Source organism: Galeopterus variegatus, unplaced genomic scaffold (assembly GCF_000696425.1).
Source record: "Galeopterus variegatus unplaced genomic scaffold, G_variegatus-3.0.2 Scaffold708, whole genome shotgun sequence".
Lineage (NCBI taxonomy): Eukaryota > Metazoa > Chordata > Mammalia > Dermoptera > Cynocephalidae > Galeopterus > Galeopterus variegatus.
Window position 1 is genome coordinate 103,610 of NW_007726819.1, and position 16,345 is coordinate 119,954.

The following is a 16,345-nucleotide window of genomic DNA, read 5'->3' on the forward strand; positions in this document are numbered from 1 at the left end:
ATTTTATAAAGATTATAATTGAATAATATATTTATTATCTAGCTGTTTTAAATAAGTTCTTCCTATACGCTTTCTGACACTGGAATGTTATAGTTTCCTGCTTTGTCTTTGAACCTCCATTTTTTTTCTTAGTCTAAAAAAATTGACTTTTTCTTAAAATTTATTATGGATTAGAACATACTCATGAAACAGGAGATTAGTGACGAGAAGACCTATTAACAAAGCTTTTGATCTTATCCTGACAATTCAGTTATTCTTTAGGTAAAAACAATGTAAGTATTAAGTAAACATTAATGTATACATTAGAGAAGTCAATTTTTCTAAGAGTTCAGATATTGTTCACATTAAGAAAATAGAGTACTATTTGCTTATTTACAGATTTTCTTCTTATGCTTTAATTTTAGGATTGTGATAAGACAATGCCAAGGAGTACACCAGGAAGGTAGATATCCTTTTATTTTTTGTTTTATTTGGAGGGTGGGGCCAGCCTGATAACATTGTAGTGATATAATAAGTGGTCTTATAAAGTAAGTATGATCAATTGGGATTGTGATTATACAACTCTATAAATTAAATAAAAACATGGAATTACTATTCACTTAAAATGGGTGAATTTTATGGTATTTAAATTATATCTCAAGCAATTTTTGAAAAGTGGGCTCATGGCTCACTTGGGAGAGTGTGGTGCTGATAACACTAAGGCCAAGGGTTCAGATTCCGATGTAGAGATGGCCAGTTGGCTCACTTGGGAGAGCATGCTGCTGACAACACCAAGTTAAAGGTTAGATCCCCTTACTGGTCATCTTTAAAAAAAATAAATAAATAAATAAGTAAGTAAGTAAGTAAATAAATAAATAAAGTGAGTATTAATGGCTGAGTAGCACATCAGAAACTAAAAAAATAAATAAATAAATAAGTAAGTAAGTAAATAAATAAATAAAGTGAGTATTAATGGCTGAGTAGCACATCAGAAACTTTTTTTAAGGAAGTATTTATTTCATTTATAATGAAGTTCTGGGTTCATAGAATTGTAACAGCTTAACAAATAGTAAACATTTTAAATAAAGTTGGTTGTTAAATTTGGATGTTTTCCTGTTATCACGATAAAAAAAACTTTTGGTCATTTATATGCTTTATCTGTTTTAGTAACTCTGAGCCTTCACACCATAATAGTGAAGGAGCAGATAACTCCAGGGATGATTCTAGCAGCCACAGTGGATCTGAAAGCAGCTCTGGATCTGACTCGGAGAGTGAAAGTAGTTCCAGTGACAGTGAGGCCAATGAGCCATCCCAGAGTGCATCTCCCGAGGTGAGAGGGAGGGAGAGGCTACCCACAGGCCCGCTCAAGGCCCTGGTATGATGCCCAGTTAAGACCTGATTCAAATATAAGAAGTGAAGGAAAGAAGGTTACTTATTCTGACAAAAAGAACTGAAACTGTGTATCTTGGGGAAACCTAGATATTTCAGTTTCCTTGTTATTTGAACAAACATTTGGTCTAGATTAGGAACTGCTTAGGGTCATATTGCAGGTCAGTAAAATATTGGATTTCTTTAGTTTGGTCTTTATTTTTGTGTCTCAACATGGTAACTGATGTTATGCAGTTAATGTGGATAAAATGAGTCTCACACAGTGTAATCTTACTGTAGCTTGATCAAGTACAGTTAAAAATCTCTCTTGGTACCTACATCGTTTGTTTACTTTCAGGAATTATATATACTATATGGTCATTTGTAATAATGCCTTTGAAGTTGGATTCCTAATAGGAATATTTGCTCTTTAAAGGTCATATATAACATTAAGCTTATCTTCTTATTCAAGTAATTAGAACCAATAGTCAATATTCAGCCCTTTGCTTTATTTCAGACAGAACCTTGAAAAGCAAGTGCTTTTGTTGTATTGGGCATGGTATGTTTTCCTCTTCCTTGAGATTGTAAGGAGGGAGAAAGCCTCAAAATTGAAAAAAGCATACGTATTTCTGTTTTTTAGCCTGAACCACCACCAACAAACAAATGGCAACTTGATAATTGGTTGAATAAAGTGAACCCACATAAAGTGTCACCAGCTTCTTCTGTGGACAGTAACATCCCATCGTCTCAAGGCTACAAAAAAGAAGGCCGAGAGCAGGGCACTGGGAATAGCTACACTGATCCCAGCGGACCTAAAGAAACAAATTCCACTACTCCTGGACGAGACTCCAAAACCATCCAAAAAGGATCAGAAAGTGGGCGTGGGCGGCAGAAGTCTCCCGCACAGAGTGACAGCACAACACAGAGGAGAACTGTAGGCAAAAAACAACCCAAAAAGTCTGAGAAGGCAGCTGCTGAAGAGCCTCGTGGAGGCCTTAAGATAGAAAGTGAAACCCCTGTAGACATGGCTACCAGCATGCCCTCCAGCAGACACAAAGCAGCCACCAAAGGCTCAAGGAAACCCAATATAAAGAAAGAGTCTAAATCTTCCCCTCGACCTACAGCAGAGAAAAAGAAATACAAGTCAGCGAGTAAATCTTCCCAGAAATCACGGGAGATCATAGAAACAGATACCTCATCCTCAGATTCGGATGAAAGCGAGAGCCTTCCTCCTTCGTCACAAACTCCTAAGTACCCTGAGAGCAATAGGACTCCCATTAAACCCTCCTCGGTGGAGGAAGAAGATAGCTTCTTTCGGCAACGAATGTTCTCTCCTATGGAAGAGAAGGAACTTCTTTCACCCCTCAGTGAGCCTGATGACAGGTATCCACTTATTGTGAAGATTGACCTGAATCTCTTGACTAGAATACCAGGAAAGCCTTACAAAGAAACAGAACCACCCAAGGGGGAAAAGAAAAATGTGCCAGAAAAGCACACGAGAGAGGCTCAGAAACAAGCCTCAGAAAAAGTTTCCAACAAAGGCAAGAGGAAACATAAGGTTTGTAAAAGGTTTTTGTTGTTGTTTGTTTTTAAACCTCAGAATTTGGAATGCTATGGAAATCTCAGTAAGCCACAAAATAACAAGGAGGGTCATGAGCTGTGAGGGAAAATAGTGGGTGAGCTCAAGGCCCAATTAAGGCTACATACAGAGCAGTCTTTTGAGGACTTATGTGCCTGTCTCCTTTAGTAAAGCAAGACAGTTTTTAATCAAATAAGCAGTGAAAGGCTGGCCGGTTAGCTCAGTTGGCTAGAGCACTTCCTCTTAAAACCAAGGTCAAGGGTTCAGATACCCTCACTGGCCAGCCGTCAAAAGAAAGAAGTTGAGCCAGCACTTCTGTTCAGAGTATATGCTGGCCATTGTAGAGGTGAAAGTGGAGCAAAGACTGCAGACCGGGCTTTACAGCATTAAAAGTTTGGTTATAGGTGTTTTTAGTTGGGATATGTACTCTCCAGGTTGTCACAGTACCTACCACCCTCTTCTGTCTGATACACAAACCAAGTTACACTTTTAAGATTACTAAAATTTTTCATATCTATAAAACATAAAATAAAAATCTATAAGCCAGATTTTTATTTTATAAAATGCTTAACAACAGGAGACCTGATTATGATTTTTGAGATTTATGGCTTTGGTAAAACAGTGTCAGGAGTAATTCCTGCAGATAAACAGGTGGTACTGTGAGGAGACCCAGTCAAGGATACTGAAGGACGTAGATTCCTTTTTCTCATGTTTTCATTTGTCCATCTTTAATCATTTGTGTTGGGGAACAGACTCTTGTTATGGGAGAATATTTGCATTCTTGTGTCCTTATACTTAAAGCAATCAGAAAACTTAGATTCACCTGGGAAAGTATCATTGACAACAGATGGGTCCACCACGTGTGTTTTCAGCCAAAAAGTTTTCAAAAGTCATTAGGCTTGGCTGTAATCAAAAGGATGAACCATAGCAAGTGTTGGTGAAGATGTGAAAGAGTTGGAACTTTCGTACAGTACTGGTAGGATTGTAAAATGATGCAACTGCTTTGGAACACAGTTTGGCAGTTCATCAGCAGTTAAACATAGAGTTACCTTATGACTTAGCAGTTGTACCCCTAGGTATATATCCAAGAGAAATGAAACATATGTCCACACAAAAACTTGTACTTGAATATTCATAGCAGCATTATACATGTTAGCCAAAAGGTGGAGACAACCCAAATGGCTGATGACTGTATAAATAAAATGTGATAGTCTGTACAGCGGAATACTGTTCAGTCATAAATAGGAATGAAGTACTGATTCATGCTACAACATGGATGAACCTTAAAAAAAATTACACTAAGTGAAAAGAGTTAGACACAAAAGGCCACACGTATTGTATGATACCATTTATATGAAATGTCTAGAAAAGGCAAATCCATAAATATAAAACGTATAGATTAATGATTGCTAGGGCGTGGGGGCGGGGGAGGAGTGGGTAGTGACTGCTCATGGGTATAAGAGTGTCTTTTTTGAGATGATGAAAATATTTTAAAATTGATTGTGGTGATGGTTGTACAACTCTGAGTATACTAAATGCCATGGAATTGTGCACTTTTAAAGAGTGAATTTTATGTTATATGAATTATATGTTAACTATAATTTCATAGATACCAGCCCCAAACATCATTACATTGAAAAAGATGCCATCTAAAAGACTATAGGAAATTTGTTTCAGTATTTGGGTTCTGTATATCTAGAATAGGAAACCTTTTCTCAGCCTTAAGACTTAATTTATTGAACATTGTTTAAATGAATTCTTTCACTTATCTTCTGAAGTTTTATCAGGGATAAACTGTTTGGGGGAGACTGGTGGTGGAAGCTGAAGTTAGATGAATAAAAATCAGACCTAGTAGCTTCTGTTTGCTGTTTTTTATCCAGAATGAAGATGATAATCGAGCTGAGAGCAAGAAACCCAAAACAGAGGACAAGAATTCATCAGGCCACAAGCTGTCCGGCAACAGAGAGTACGTTCCCAAAACACGTTGCATGCCAGTGTTGTTAATTTATGTATATCATTTGATATTGACAGCTTTCAGAGTGTTCATTTTAGTAAGCATATGTCATAAACGTACACACACATACATGTACCAAATAGTGAGAGGTTTTGCTTTTAGCTGATAGGGATGGAAAGCATTTAAGATTTAGTTACTTCTTTCTCTCTCCTTTTCTTAATGAAATAGGGTTGAGTATGGGGTAACAATTAAAGTTTTATCACTTTCTGGTTAGATGGCAAGCTTGTCTGTAACTTGTAAGAGACTAGTTGCTAATTTATAAGCATTAATCACTTCATTAACCATTCATCTATTTGGTCATTCATTCAACCAGTATTTATTGAGTACAGTATTACTGTGTGGCAGGCCATGGTTTAGGCACTGGGTATGCAACCATAAAACAAACAAACAAACAAAAAATAGATAACATGCCTACCATCATGGAATTTATAGTTTTATTTTGCTTTGCAGAAATCATGTGTCCTAGTAACCAAAGGGGGAAAAATTTGCCTTGAAAGCAGGCAAAGAGAAATGGAAAAATCCATCACCCTTGTATTACTGTGTGGAGAAATGAGGGCATTTGTTTGGTTTGGCAGGTCATCTAAGCAGAGTGCTGCAAAAGAAAAGGATTTGCTGCCTTCTCCTGCTGGGCCTGTTCCTTCAAAAGATCCAAAAACAGAACATGGCTCTCGGAAGAGGACTATTAGTCAGTCTTCTTCATTAAAGTCAAGCAATAACAGCAACAAGGAGAATAGTAGCAGCAGCAAGGAGAATACTGGCAGCAGCAAAAACAGTTCCTCCACATCCAAGCAGAAGAAGACTGAAGGGAAGACTTCCAGTTGCTCCAAGGAGGTTAAGGTAAGGTGTTGGGGGTCTGAGGCTTTTGAAAATCCTCTCATTGCCATGTGACCTCTCCAAGTGACACTGTTTTGCAGTTTTTAAGTTTATGGGCCTGTGCATTTTACTCTATATGTCATAGTCTTGATGATAAATTTATGCAGTCATCTGAGACCATGAAAACAGTAAGTCAGCTGGCTACATGCATACTAATTAAGGTAAAAACCCATTAATTGGAAAAGTTGGTTATAGAAGTTTTTAAAATAAGAACTAAATGGCTCTGGTGGCTAAGATTGAGTTTTTTATTATTTGAAATAGGCTTTGGGTTTCTTAGAATTAGACATGACAAACAAAATATTACATAAAGTGACAAAGCAACCATTCGGCTTTGATTTTTGTGAAGTAGAAGAAAAAATCTGTAGGGGAGCTAGCAATGAAATTATTCCTAATTATTGTTATTCTTAGTATGCTTATAATGCAGGGGAATATTCTTCATGTTTGTGGGGGGATGTGGATTAAAGAAGGTTTTTCTAGGTTGTACTTTTAATAGACTCTCACCTTCAATCGGTTTACCAGGTTGTTTGCATTGCTTTCCACATTGTTCTGATTAGGAGCAAACTCCCTGATATCAGAGTATTTAAGACAAAATTAAGAAAATACCTAAATTTTCAAGAATATAATCCACTGGATTATTATTTGTGACTTAAATAAGCAAAGGTTTGAGCATTGAAAAATTAGACTGCTAAAGGTTATTAATCGTGCTTGTTAAATGTAATTAAATTTTAAAAGTTAAGGTTATTTTAGTTATGAACAACTTCTTAAATTGAGATATACAGGTTTTTTTCTCAACCTGAATTCCCTTCTTCTGTAGTAGTTTAGGGAGTTAACCCTGGCATGCTTAGAAGGCTGACTGTTCTATTGGCCTCCTTCACTGTCCTGGTTCTCTCTCTGCTTGCTGACTGGCTCCTTCTACATTTCCCATGATTTAACTGTAGGATTTGAGGCCTCTGTGCTTGTTTCTTGAAATCTCCTATTGCTTTTTTTTTTTTAAATGCATTCGTTAAGTGAGCTCTCCTGTTCATTTGGCTTCTGCTATCGCATAAATAAAAATGATTGTCTATGCCTCTTTCTTATGAAGGAAGTTCCTTCAAGAAATTTGTGTCTTTTTGTTTTATCCAATGCATAACTTAACTGGGTAATTAGGAAATATTTGTTGGATGAAATGTAATTATTTGGTATTCTGTTGTTTTTGATAAAATACAGGCCCTTACCACTTTGATTTTAAGTTCTTATGGCACTTAACAATTATTAAAGTTATTAATGTTAATCAGTCTTGATAATTTCTAATTTAAGCAATTACATATGAGCTTATTAAAGAAAAATCTATAATTTAGTTTGAAAATATGCTATTTTTTACTATATCAACTAAAGAAAAATTAGGTAATCTGGAAAACCAAAATTACATATTCTTTTTATATAAGAAAAGTATGTTGAAATATCTGGAAAAAATTTTTTTAAGAAAACTTCAGTTTTCCTCAAATAAATCTGAACTTAGGCCATCATAAGTTTATCTATACAACACAGAGGGAAGGCAATCCTAGTAATATTACACTGCAACATAATATTTAGGAAACCATTTCATAAACATGCAAACTTTACCATAAGGATCTTAGCATTTTTCATTGTATAATGATAAATATAGTAAAAAAAAAAAAAAAAAAAAAAAAAAAAGGAAAACCTATTGATGAAATCAAAGAAACCAAAATTTGATTCCTTTAAAAACTAAATTAAAAATTGAAAAACCTTTAGCTATATGGACCAAGGTAACAAAAAAAGAGATAAGATTCAAATTAATTGAATAGGGTTCCTTGAAGTAAGCTGTAATGGATGGAACTGAAAAGCTTATCAGACAAGGGAAAAAATTATTGCCTGGTTCCTTTTAAATAGATTTTAAGCACAAGTAGTGGAATTATGTATTATTGGGTTATCTAATGTTGAAACATTTATGCAGTCATTGGATAAATTCTACTTGTTTATGGTGTTTTACTATGGAAAAGTGTGTATTCATTTTATTAAAGGTGGGGTTGGATGGGAGGCAGTTGGAAAGAGAGAGAGTTATAACCCTCGCATAAAGGGCTATGTTGACAGGAGGCAGAATAGACATGTTGATGGGAAGCAGAATAAAGTTCCAAAAAAAGGGTCTGCTTTTGAAATCAGACAGATCTAAATTTAAAACTCAAATACCAGGAATGCCATTTTAAAGCTGTTTGAACTTAGGCAAGTTACTCAACCTCCTTGAGATTGCTTTTTTATTCGGTCTCATAGCCGTACATATTTTATAAGGTTGTTGAAGGATTAATGACTGTCCTAAGTACTAAGTTAACTTAGTGCCTGGTAAGTAGTAAACATTAGGTATTCTTACTGCTGTTTTCATTGGCCAATAATTACTAGTAAATTTTGCCCTATGTAGTAATGCCATTTTGATAATAGGTTTGTGGACTTCCTTATTTTTTAACAAGTGCCTAGGCAAGTGACTGGCACATAGTAGACCCTTAATGAATATTAGAATGAATATTTTGGTTATATAAAATGGACCTGTTCTCTAAAAAGAAAGTTTACATTATAAAGTTTATAAGATTTTTTCGTGTGTTTTCTTTTTTTATTTTTATTTTTTATTGAAACATAATTATTGTACACATCTGTGGGGTGCAGTGCTGAATATCAATACCTGTGATTTGAATTTATAAAAGTTTTATAACAAGGAAATTAACTACCAAAGGCAATGGTATTTTGTTTCCTTTTTAGCAGCGGCTAAAGAAATACTATTAGTTTAATTTTTAAGCTCATCATAGTTTTCAACATAGTTATATATATATATATATATATATTTTTTTTTTTGGTCAGGAAAAGGCTCCAAATAGCTCCTCTAGCTGTCCTCCATCTACACCATTTTTTTTTTTTTGGTCAGGAAAAGGCTCCAAATAGCTCCTCTAGCTGTCCTCCATCTACACCAACTCCTGATGCTTCTAAGCCTCGGAGAACAAAGCTTGCTTTTGATGACAGGTGAGATGAATGTGATTTTTTTATGCATTTAAAAAAATCATTCCAGTCAGCATATAATAAACTCATTTTTCGTTCTATCAGTGGTGAGAATTTATACTTTATGTGATCCATGGAATATTTAGGTTCTAATTTGAAAGGCACCCACTAGTCCAAATACTACTTCTTTAACTTAACTCCATGACTCTCATAGGGGATGTGAGTGATGTACCTTTCAGTAGAATCATACTGCTGCTGCTGTCACTGTTTCAAATAGGTGTAGTTTTCTTAGGTGAGGAAGAGCAGTGTTGTTTTTTTCCTCCATCTTGAGATAAGGTTATTTCTTCTACCCACATTTCATTTACTCTTAATCTTTCAAACAACTTGGGTAAATTAGTATTTAATTCTAGGGAGCTTGATTTCTATTTTCCTAAGTAGATGATTTGCCTTGAGCTGGCCAAAATGATTTATGCTCTTAACCTCATATACACATTTGTCAGAAAAAACTGAAATGAATGTTTAGTAATAGCTCATTTTCTTTACTGAGGACATGAATACTGAGGGGATACTAGAGACTGAAATGAACTAGTATTGTCTTAGAAAAATACTATTTTATTTACAATGAAAATTTACATTGCAGAAATTATTCAGCAGACCATTATTTACAGGAAGCAAAAAAACTAAAGCACAATGCAGATGCATTGGTATGTAAATATTCTTACATTTACGTATTTGATCAAGTTAAGTTAAATCCTCATTTGTTGTTTTTACCCATAATCACTATTCACTACTTTTATTTTCCTTTCTTCAGTCTGATAGGTTTGAGAAAGCAGTATATTATCTTGATGCTGTGGTATCTTTCATTGAATGTGGGAATGCATTAGAGAAAAATGCTCAGGAATCCAAATCCCCATTCCCTATGTATTCAGAGACGGTGGAGCTCATCAAGTAAGTAGAAAAACTTACCACATCATTGGTAATAACATTATTTCTCTGGTCCCTCTAGTAAGGGGCTGATATAACTACACACACACACACACACACACACACACACACTAAACTGAAGAAGATGTTTAATCCTTTATTGTCCTTGGTTAAGGAGAATTAGATACTTCAGTGGGGTTTTTTTTGTTTTTTTTTTTTTAAAGATGACCGGTAAGGGGATCTTAACCCTTGACTTGGTGTTGTCAGCACCACGCTCAGCCAGTGAGCGAACCGACCATCCCTATGCGGGATCCGAACCCGGGGCCTTGGTGTTATCAGCACCGCACTCTCCCGAGTGAGCCACGGGCCGGCCCCTTCAGTGGGTATTTTTGCCTTTAAGTTTGAGTCTAATGTTTTGAGGACAAAGGAAGTCATGAGATGAAGGTAAAGTATTATATTCTATTTGTCATTTGCTTATTATTTTAACTCACAGATATACTATGAAGCTAAAGAATTACTTGGCACCAGATGCCACAGCTGCAGATAAAAGACTCACAGTGCTCTGGTAAGAAGTCTGTGTTCTGGTCTCTGCTAGACCACAGGCAGTTCCATAATAAATTGTGCTGTGTGTGCTCTTCTGAATGTTATCCTTGAATGTTCTCCTTTAACCAACCTTTCATAACCCTGTCATAAATCTGTTCTTAATGGGTCAAACAGGAAATAACTTAGAATTCCTGGTGAAAGGTTTTAGTTGTTGTCAGTCTATGATCCATTGACCTCATAGCCTTGGTAGGGGGGACTGATACTAGAGCCCTCCGCTGTCTTAAGTGGTCACTTTTACAGGCTCTTTTGGTACTTTCTCTCTCCATTCATGCAAATACCTTTCCTTAGGGAGCAAGCATCTTCCTTGCTCAGAATAAAGAATGTGACTTGTTTGCTTTGTCCCAGGGAGATATTATCAGTTCATTTGTTACAGGTATTTACTTTATCTGACACTGTTTAACACTGAGAATGCAGCTGTGTTTACAGCCTAGTGTGATACAGAAATTAAATAATCACACAAGTCCTGTTTGTCATGGAGTTTACAGCCTAGTGTGATGCAGAAATTAATTAATTAATCACACAAGGATATGAATTAAATACTTTGAAAGAAAAGTATATGTAACTCTAAGAGTAGAGGGTAGGACACTCTAGTTAAAGGGAACAATATATACAAGGGTTGGATGGTGGAAAGGAATGGGAGACTTTCAAGGAACTGAAAGGCCAATGAGAGGTCAACATGACTGGATTATTTGTAATTTAGTCTGAAGATTCTGCCCTTTGGTGATTTTTTTTAAATGCATATGTTACTATGACATGTTGGTGTCCTGTGAGTGAGGTTTTGATTTTTGAATGTCAACCAATAATTAATGAGAGGCTAGTCCTAGGTTTCTTAGCCATCTTCCCCTCCTTAGGGTACTACAATGAGAACACAACTTTTGGTTTTGCCTAAGGGTTAGTGTTGTTGATGTAATGCCATGGTCTGCTCACATGAGCCAGTCCTGTACTCTTACACAGTGCAAAGGTTGTCTGTTCAGATGTGGCCAGAGTCTGCTGTCCTACATAAGCTGCTCTTTTTCATTGGCTAGCCTGCGATGCCAGTCTTTGCTGTACCTGAGGCTATTCAAACTGAAGAAGGAAAATGCTCTGAAGTACTCAAAGACGTTGACAGAGCACCTGAAGGTAAGTGTGCAAAAGAGGAGGGTTCATTTCCTAGGACACAAAATTTGGAGTCTCCCATCCCCATCCCAGAAGTCCCCTCATGTTTAGATAAAACACAGCAGGGGAGCTACTGTTGGAGAACTTTCAAATAAGTTTGAAGTTTCTTGGAAAGTTTTTAAGTGCACATATATCTGATTGTAGAACTTATGTAGCCATATGCAGCAACCATATTTATACTTTAAATGATCTTTTGTTTCACTACCATACTTCTTTAGACTGTTATCTTAGTTTCCTAAAATGGCCTCCTGTATTTTTTCAGGCTAGCACTACATAAAATCCTACTCTGATTATGAGTTGGAACCCTTCAGTAGCCTGCAGGATCAAGTCTAAACTATTTACCTTGGCCTCACGGTCTCTCTCTCGTTCCTTGTCTAAACCTCTGCTTTAGGCAAAATGGATGGATGGGGTCAGTACATTCTTTTTGCTCAGCCTTTGTGCATAGTATGACTCACCTCTCTGTGCCATTTCTGCTTCCCTTTACTCATCTGAGTATGACTCCTTCTTTCCTTGCTACTTTTGTGAAGTCTTCCAGCACTCACCTAATAACTTCTTTCTGTTGTACATTTACACACACATACACACACACGTGTATATTTTGGTGTCTTAAATTTATAAAGCTGCTTGAGATCAGCTGTGGCCCAATGCTTTTGAATATATGTAGTATATTAGTAAGTACATTGTATTTTTTTCACAGAACTCTTATAATAATTCTCAAGCACCATCACCTGGTTTGGGAAGGTAAGTAAAATTTTATTCTATAAAATATTATTTGTGACAAGTTTATTTATAATATAAAAGTGGATACTATCATGTTGGCCATTAAAGGAAAAAAAAATTTTTAATTCAAAAATTTTTTTAAAGTGGAATGGGTAGAGTCCAATTTCCAAAAATGGAAAAATAACTACTTTTTAAAAAAATCAAGATACTCTCTATTAAAGCATTTTTAGAAGTTATAATTTTTTCTCTTTTTTAATGAGTGGAAAATATAAATGAATATAATCATAGAAAGATTAGAGATGGGATATGTCTAATCCCATCTTGAGTTTTTAACAGCATCTCAACCCTTCTCACAGTTTGATTTCCATAGTTACTTGGGTTTATCACAGTGGGCTTATCTTTACTCGAGTCTTGGCACCGCCAGAATTTAATAACAGTGACATGATCTCCATTCCCACCTCTCTCCCATCCCACCCACTCACAAAAGAGGAAAAACACCATGAATCCTTTTTTATTTTGTAAGTTTATTTGTTCAATTATCATTTTATGTGAATTGACATCTTTCTTTGCCCTGTATATGTTTACTTTGTTTTTCTTTTTTTTTCTGTATGTATTTTCTTAAACAAATTTATGATCCTAAAAGTGCAGATAAAAATATAAACAAATAGCTTTTCCCCCCAACTTTTGTTTGATTTTTTCCTTTTTTTCAATGTGTGGTCATAGTCTTAGGCATTTCCACAAATTTTAGTACTCCTGAAATGAACAGATTTCAACGTGTGTTCTTTAAGAAATATTTAATTGGCAGGAAGTTTGGGGTAGTTGCAGTTGGTGGAGGACGGTACCACCTTGTCAGCTTTGAATAATTTGATTAAATCAGGAAAGTGTCAGAAATTATGGACCTCCATAAAAGATGTTCCCATCTACTACCATAGTTTTTTGGGTTAAATATGAATTCCACCCAACATTATACAAAACAACTTGAAAAATACTTAATTATATGTCTGAATAGATGGAAAGTGTGTTGAGCTGAGAGTATGGGGATTTGGTTTTTAATTCTCTGAACTACTCCCAACAAGGTGTATGGCTTCTTCAGTTATCTCCCATCCATTGTTCTTTTGCCATTCATTAAAACAAAAGATCTAGATAAGATTATAATTTACAATGGCCTTTAGTACTTATTTAGATGAAAGTGTACTTCTCTTTTTCCTTCTAATTTAAAAGAATCTTTACATTTTTAAAAGCATTCCTGTAGGAAGAGCCAATAGTACCTTGATTTCATAACATCCACCATGTCCATATGAACAAGCTTCTTGTTTCTCTGTGTGTAGCAAAGCTGTTGGGATGCCTTCCCCTGTTTCTCCAAAGCTGTCGCCAGGCAATTCGGGAAATTATTCTTCTGGGGCAAGTAGTGCTTCAGCAAGTGGTTCTTCAGTGACAATTCCACAGAAGATCCACCAGATGGCAGCCAGCTATGTTCAGGTTACATCCAACTTCCTCTATGCCACTGAAATTTGGGACCACGCTGAACAGCTTTCCAAAGAGCAAAAAGGTAGGTAGGTAGGTCTCTGGATAAACTTCGAGGGATGGAATTTTTAAAAGGAACTTTTATAATTTAAGTAAGTGTCTGATCTGTGTTTAGTTTATTACCTAATTTAGAGTTAATAATCAGTTTGCTAATAATCTCCATTGCTTAACAGTCGTACTAAACATAACTGAATTTGGTCAAAAATTCTGTCATGATATTGGTGACACAAACTATGCTAAAAATAGTTCTTTGAAGACAAACATACCTTTTTCCTAGCACATTAAATACAACTCATTATAGAAGTAATAAAATATATGTCCTACTCTAGGATGGTTAACAGTAAATCTGGCTATCGGTATAGTATTACATCTAGACATCTTGTACATCTGAGATGTTTAATATATAAGAAAGCACATTCACCCTGGATTTATGGGTAAACTAGAGGAAACTTACATAATAAAAGAGACTATGAATGAATGGATTTCTTAGCAGTCTTTAAAATTAGTTTGTTTGAGGCTTTGCGTCTTGAAAGTTTATTATCTCCCAAACTAAGGACATGGAAAATTGAAGTATTTAAAGATCTTAGGAAAAAGTACTGTATAAACACCACTTTATCTTAGTAGATGTTGTTAGCAAATACATGTGCGTGGCATCTACTCAGGTATCTCTTTTGCAGCAAAACACTAAAGTCAGTCAGTTGTGTCTTTTTGTCACAGAGTACATTTAAATACTTTGTAGTATGAACAGGTAATCAAATGAAAATGAAAGATTTCTGTACTAAAGAGGGGTAATGATGAGAGAAAGGTAGATGAGGAGCCCCAACATTTAACATAAAGTAGTGTTCATAAAAACACATTTTGTTCCTAAAATTTTAAATATTGTCAGTACTGCAGACAAAAGCTTACAGAGCCGAAATTCCTGTAATTCACCCCTACTTTCCATTCTTCTCTCTGATGTTAGTTTTCAGCTTCTTTTTTCCCCTTCATTGTCTTTCTTTTCTTACTTTTTGAATGGAAAATTTCAAATACTGACTAAAGGAAAGATAATGGTATAATGAACCCCCCCTCACATACCTTTCATTCAACTTTAGCTTCAACAGCACAACCTTTTTACAGTCTTGTTCCATCTCTTTCTCTGTCTGTCTCCCTCATACTTTTCTTACCTTCCAGAGTATTTTAAAGGAAGTACCAGATATCTTGACATTTCACTTGAAAATACTCTGGTATGCATACGTAAATGATAAGGACTTTCAAAACATGATCACCATGCCTTTATTGCAGCTACCAACGTTAACAAAAACTTTTATGTCATCTAATACTCAGTCTACCGTCAAATTTCCCATATTGTCTCACATGTGCCTTTTTTTTTTTTTTTAACAGTTGGGTTTATTTCAAACAGAATCCAAGCAAGGTTGCACATTGCGTTTCACTAAGTCTCTTAAGTATCTCCCCCTACTTCGCTTCTTTTTCTTTTGGCCAAGCCATTCATGTTGATGAGAACCCACACTGTAGAATTGTCATATTCTGGATTTGACTGATTACTTAATGATGTCACTTAACTTGTTCTTTTGTCCTCCTTATTTCCTGTATACTGGTAGTTATATCTTGAGACTTTATTAGATTCTAGTTCAGTATTTTAGATAATAATGTTTCAGGGGTGGTTCTTTCAATTTCCTACTGCATCATGTTGGGAGACATGTAATGGTTATCCCTTCTTAGTGACATTAAGTTTGGTCAGTAGATTCATTTAGGTGGTGTCAAGCTGATCAGTTTGATGTAAGATTCCCTATTAAACTTCAGCTTATGCTTTTAGCATTCATTGATGATTATTGTCTGGATCTTTTATTCTATTAGGAAATAGAGAACTTATCAGGAATTTTCTTTTTTTTTTTCCTTTTTGTCTTTTTTACTGACCGGTAACAGGATCGCAACCCTCGGTGTTGCGCCCGCACCACGCTCAGCCAGTGAGCGGGAACCGGTCTCCACATGGGACCCGAACCCTCGGCGGGAGTGCCACCGCACTCCCAAGTGGCACACTCTCCAGTGCGCCACCAGGCCGGCCCAAGGAATTTTCTATTCTGACATTTTGGCATCTATTAGCTGGAATTCTGTAAAGGAGAACTTTCAAGTGTTTGGTTACTTCTTATCTCGTTTGAATAATATGAGATCTTTATCATGAGAATTGGCCCTTTTCTCTGAACATCTAAAATCCCTCTTCTTCATATCTGAGCCCATGTTCCTCTGTCTGCTCCCAAAATTACACTGGGAATCAAATTTTAGAATACTATCATCCTCTCCTCCTGTCTGTCCTCGTGCCCCAACCCTACACATGCACACCAGCCTGTATTTGTTTACACAAGAAGAATCCTTTTATTTCCATCCCTTAAATTTTTAAACTACTGTCTAAAAACATAGGATTTAATCTATCAATGGTGCATGGCATATGATTACAGCAGAAAGGATGTCATAAGTATCTAACCACACAGGAGCTGTTGTGGGAAACATGCAAAGAACATCTTCCTTTTTGTACTACTTGCTTCTTATACAAAAACAGTACCCAGAGAATTCTTTGAGTGATCAAATAGAATATGTAGCACTAGCAGTCTGTTTTAATGACGCTTACT

General features: G+C 35.8%; 1 protein-coding gene across 2 annotated transcripts in view; it reads left to right on the forward strand.

Moving 5' to 3' along the window:
- Window positions 1-16,345, forward strand: part of AFF4 (AF4/FMR2 family, member 4) — an 84,722-nt gene that overhangs the window by 62,254 nt on the left and 6,123 nt on the right. For both annotated transcript variants that reach the window (XM_008571630.1, XM_008571631.1), the window contains 12 exons: window positions 405-442; window positions 1,147-1,309; window positions 1,988-2,905; window positions 4,807-4,892; window positions 5,516-5,777; window positions 8,725-8,819; window positions 9,436-9,499; window positions 9,607-9,743; window positions 10,213-10,284; window positions 11,348-11,441; window positions 12,175-12,218; window positions 13,526-13,746. In XM_008571630.1, the coding sequence (XP_008569852.1) occupies window positions 405-442; window positions 1,147-1,309; window positions 1,988-2,905; window positions 4,807-4,892; window positions 5,516-5,777; window positions 8,725-8,819; window positions 9,436-9,499; window positions 9,607-9,743; window positions 10,213-10,284; window positions 11,348-11,441; window positions 12,175-12,218; window positions 13,526-13,746 (2,194 nt within the window). The remainder of the gene's footprint in view (window positions 1-404; window positions 443-1,146; window positions 1,310-1,987; window positions 2,906-4,806; window positions 4,893-5,515; window positions 5,778-8,724; window positions 8,820-9,435; window positions 9,500-9,606; window positions 9,744-10,212; window positions 10,285-11,347; window positions 11,442-12,174; window positions 12,219-13,525; window positions 13,747-16,345) is intronic.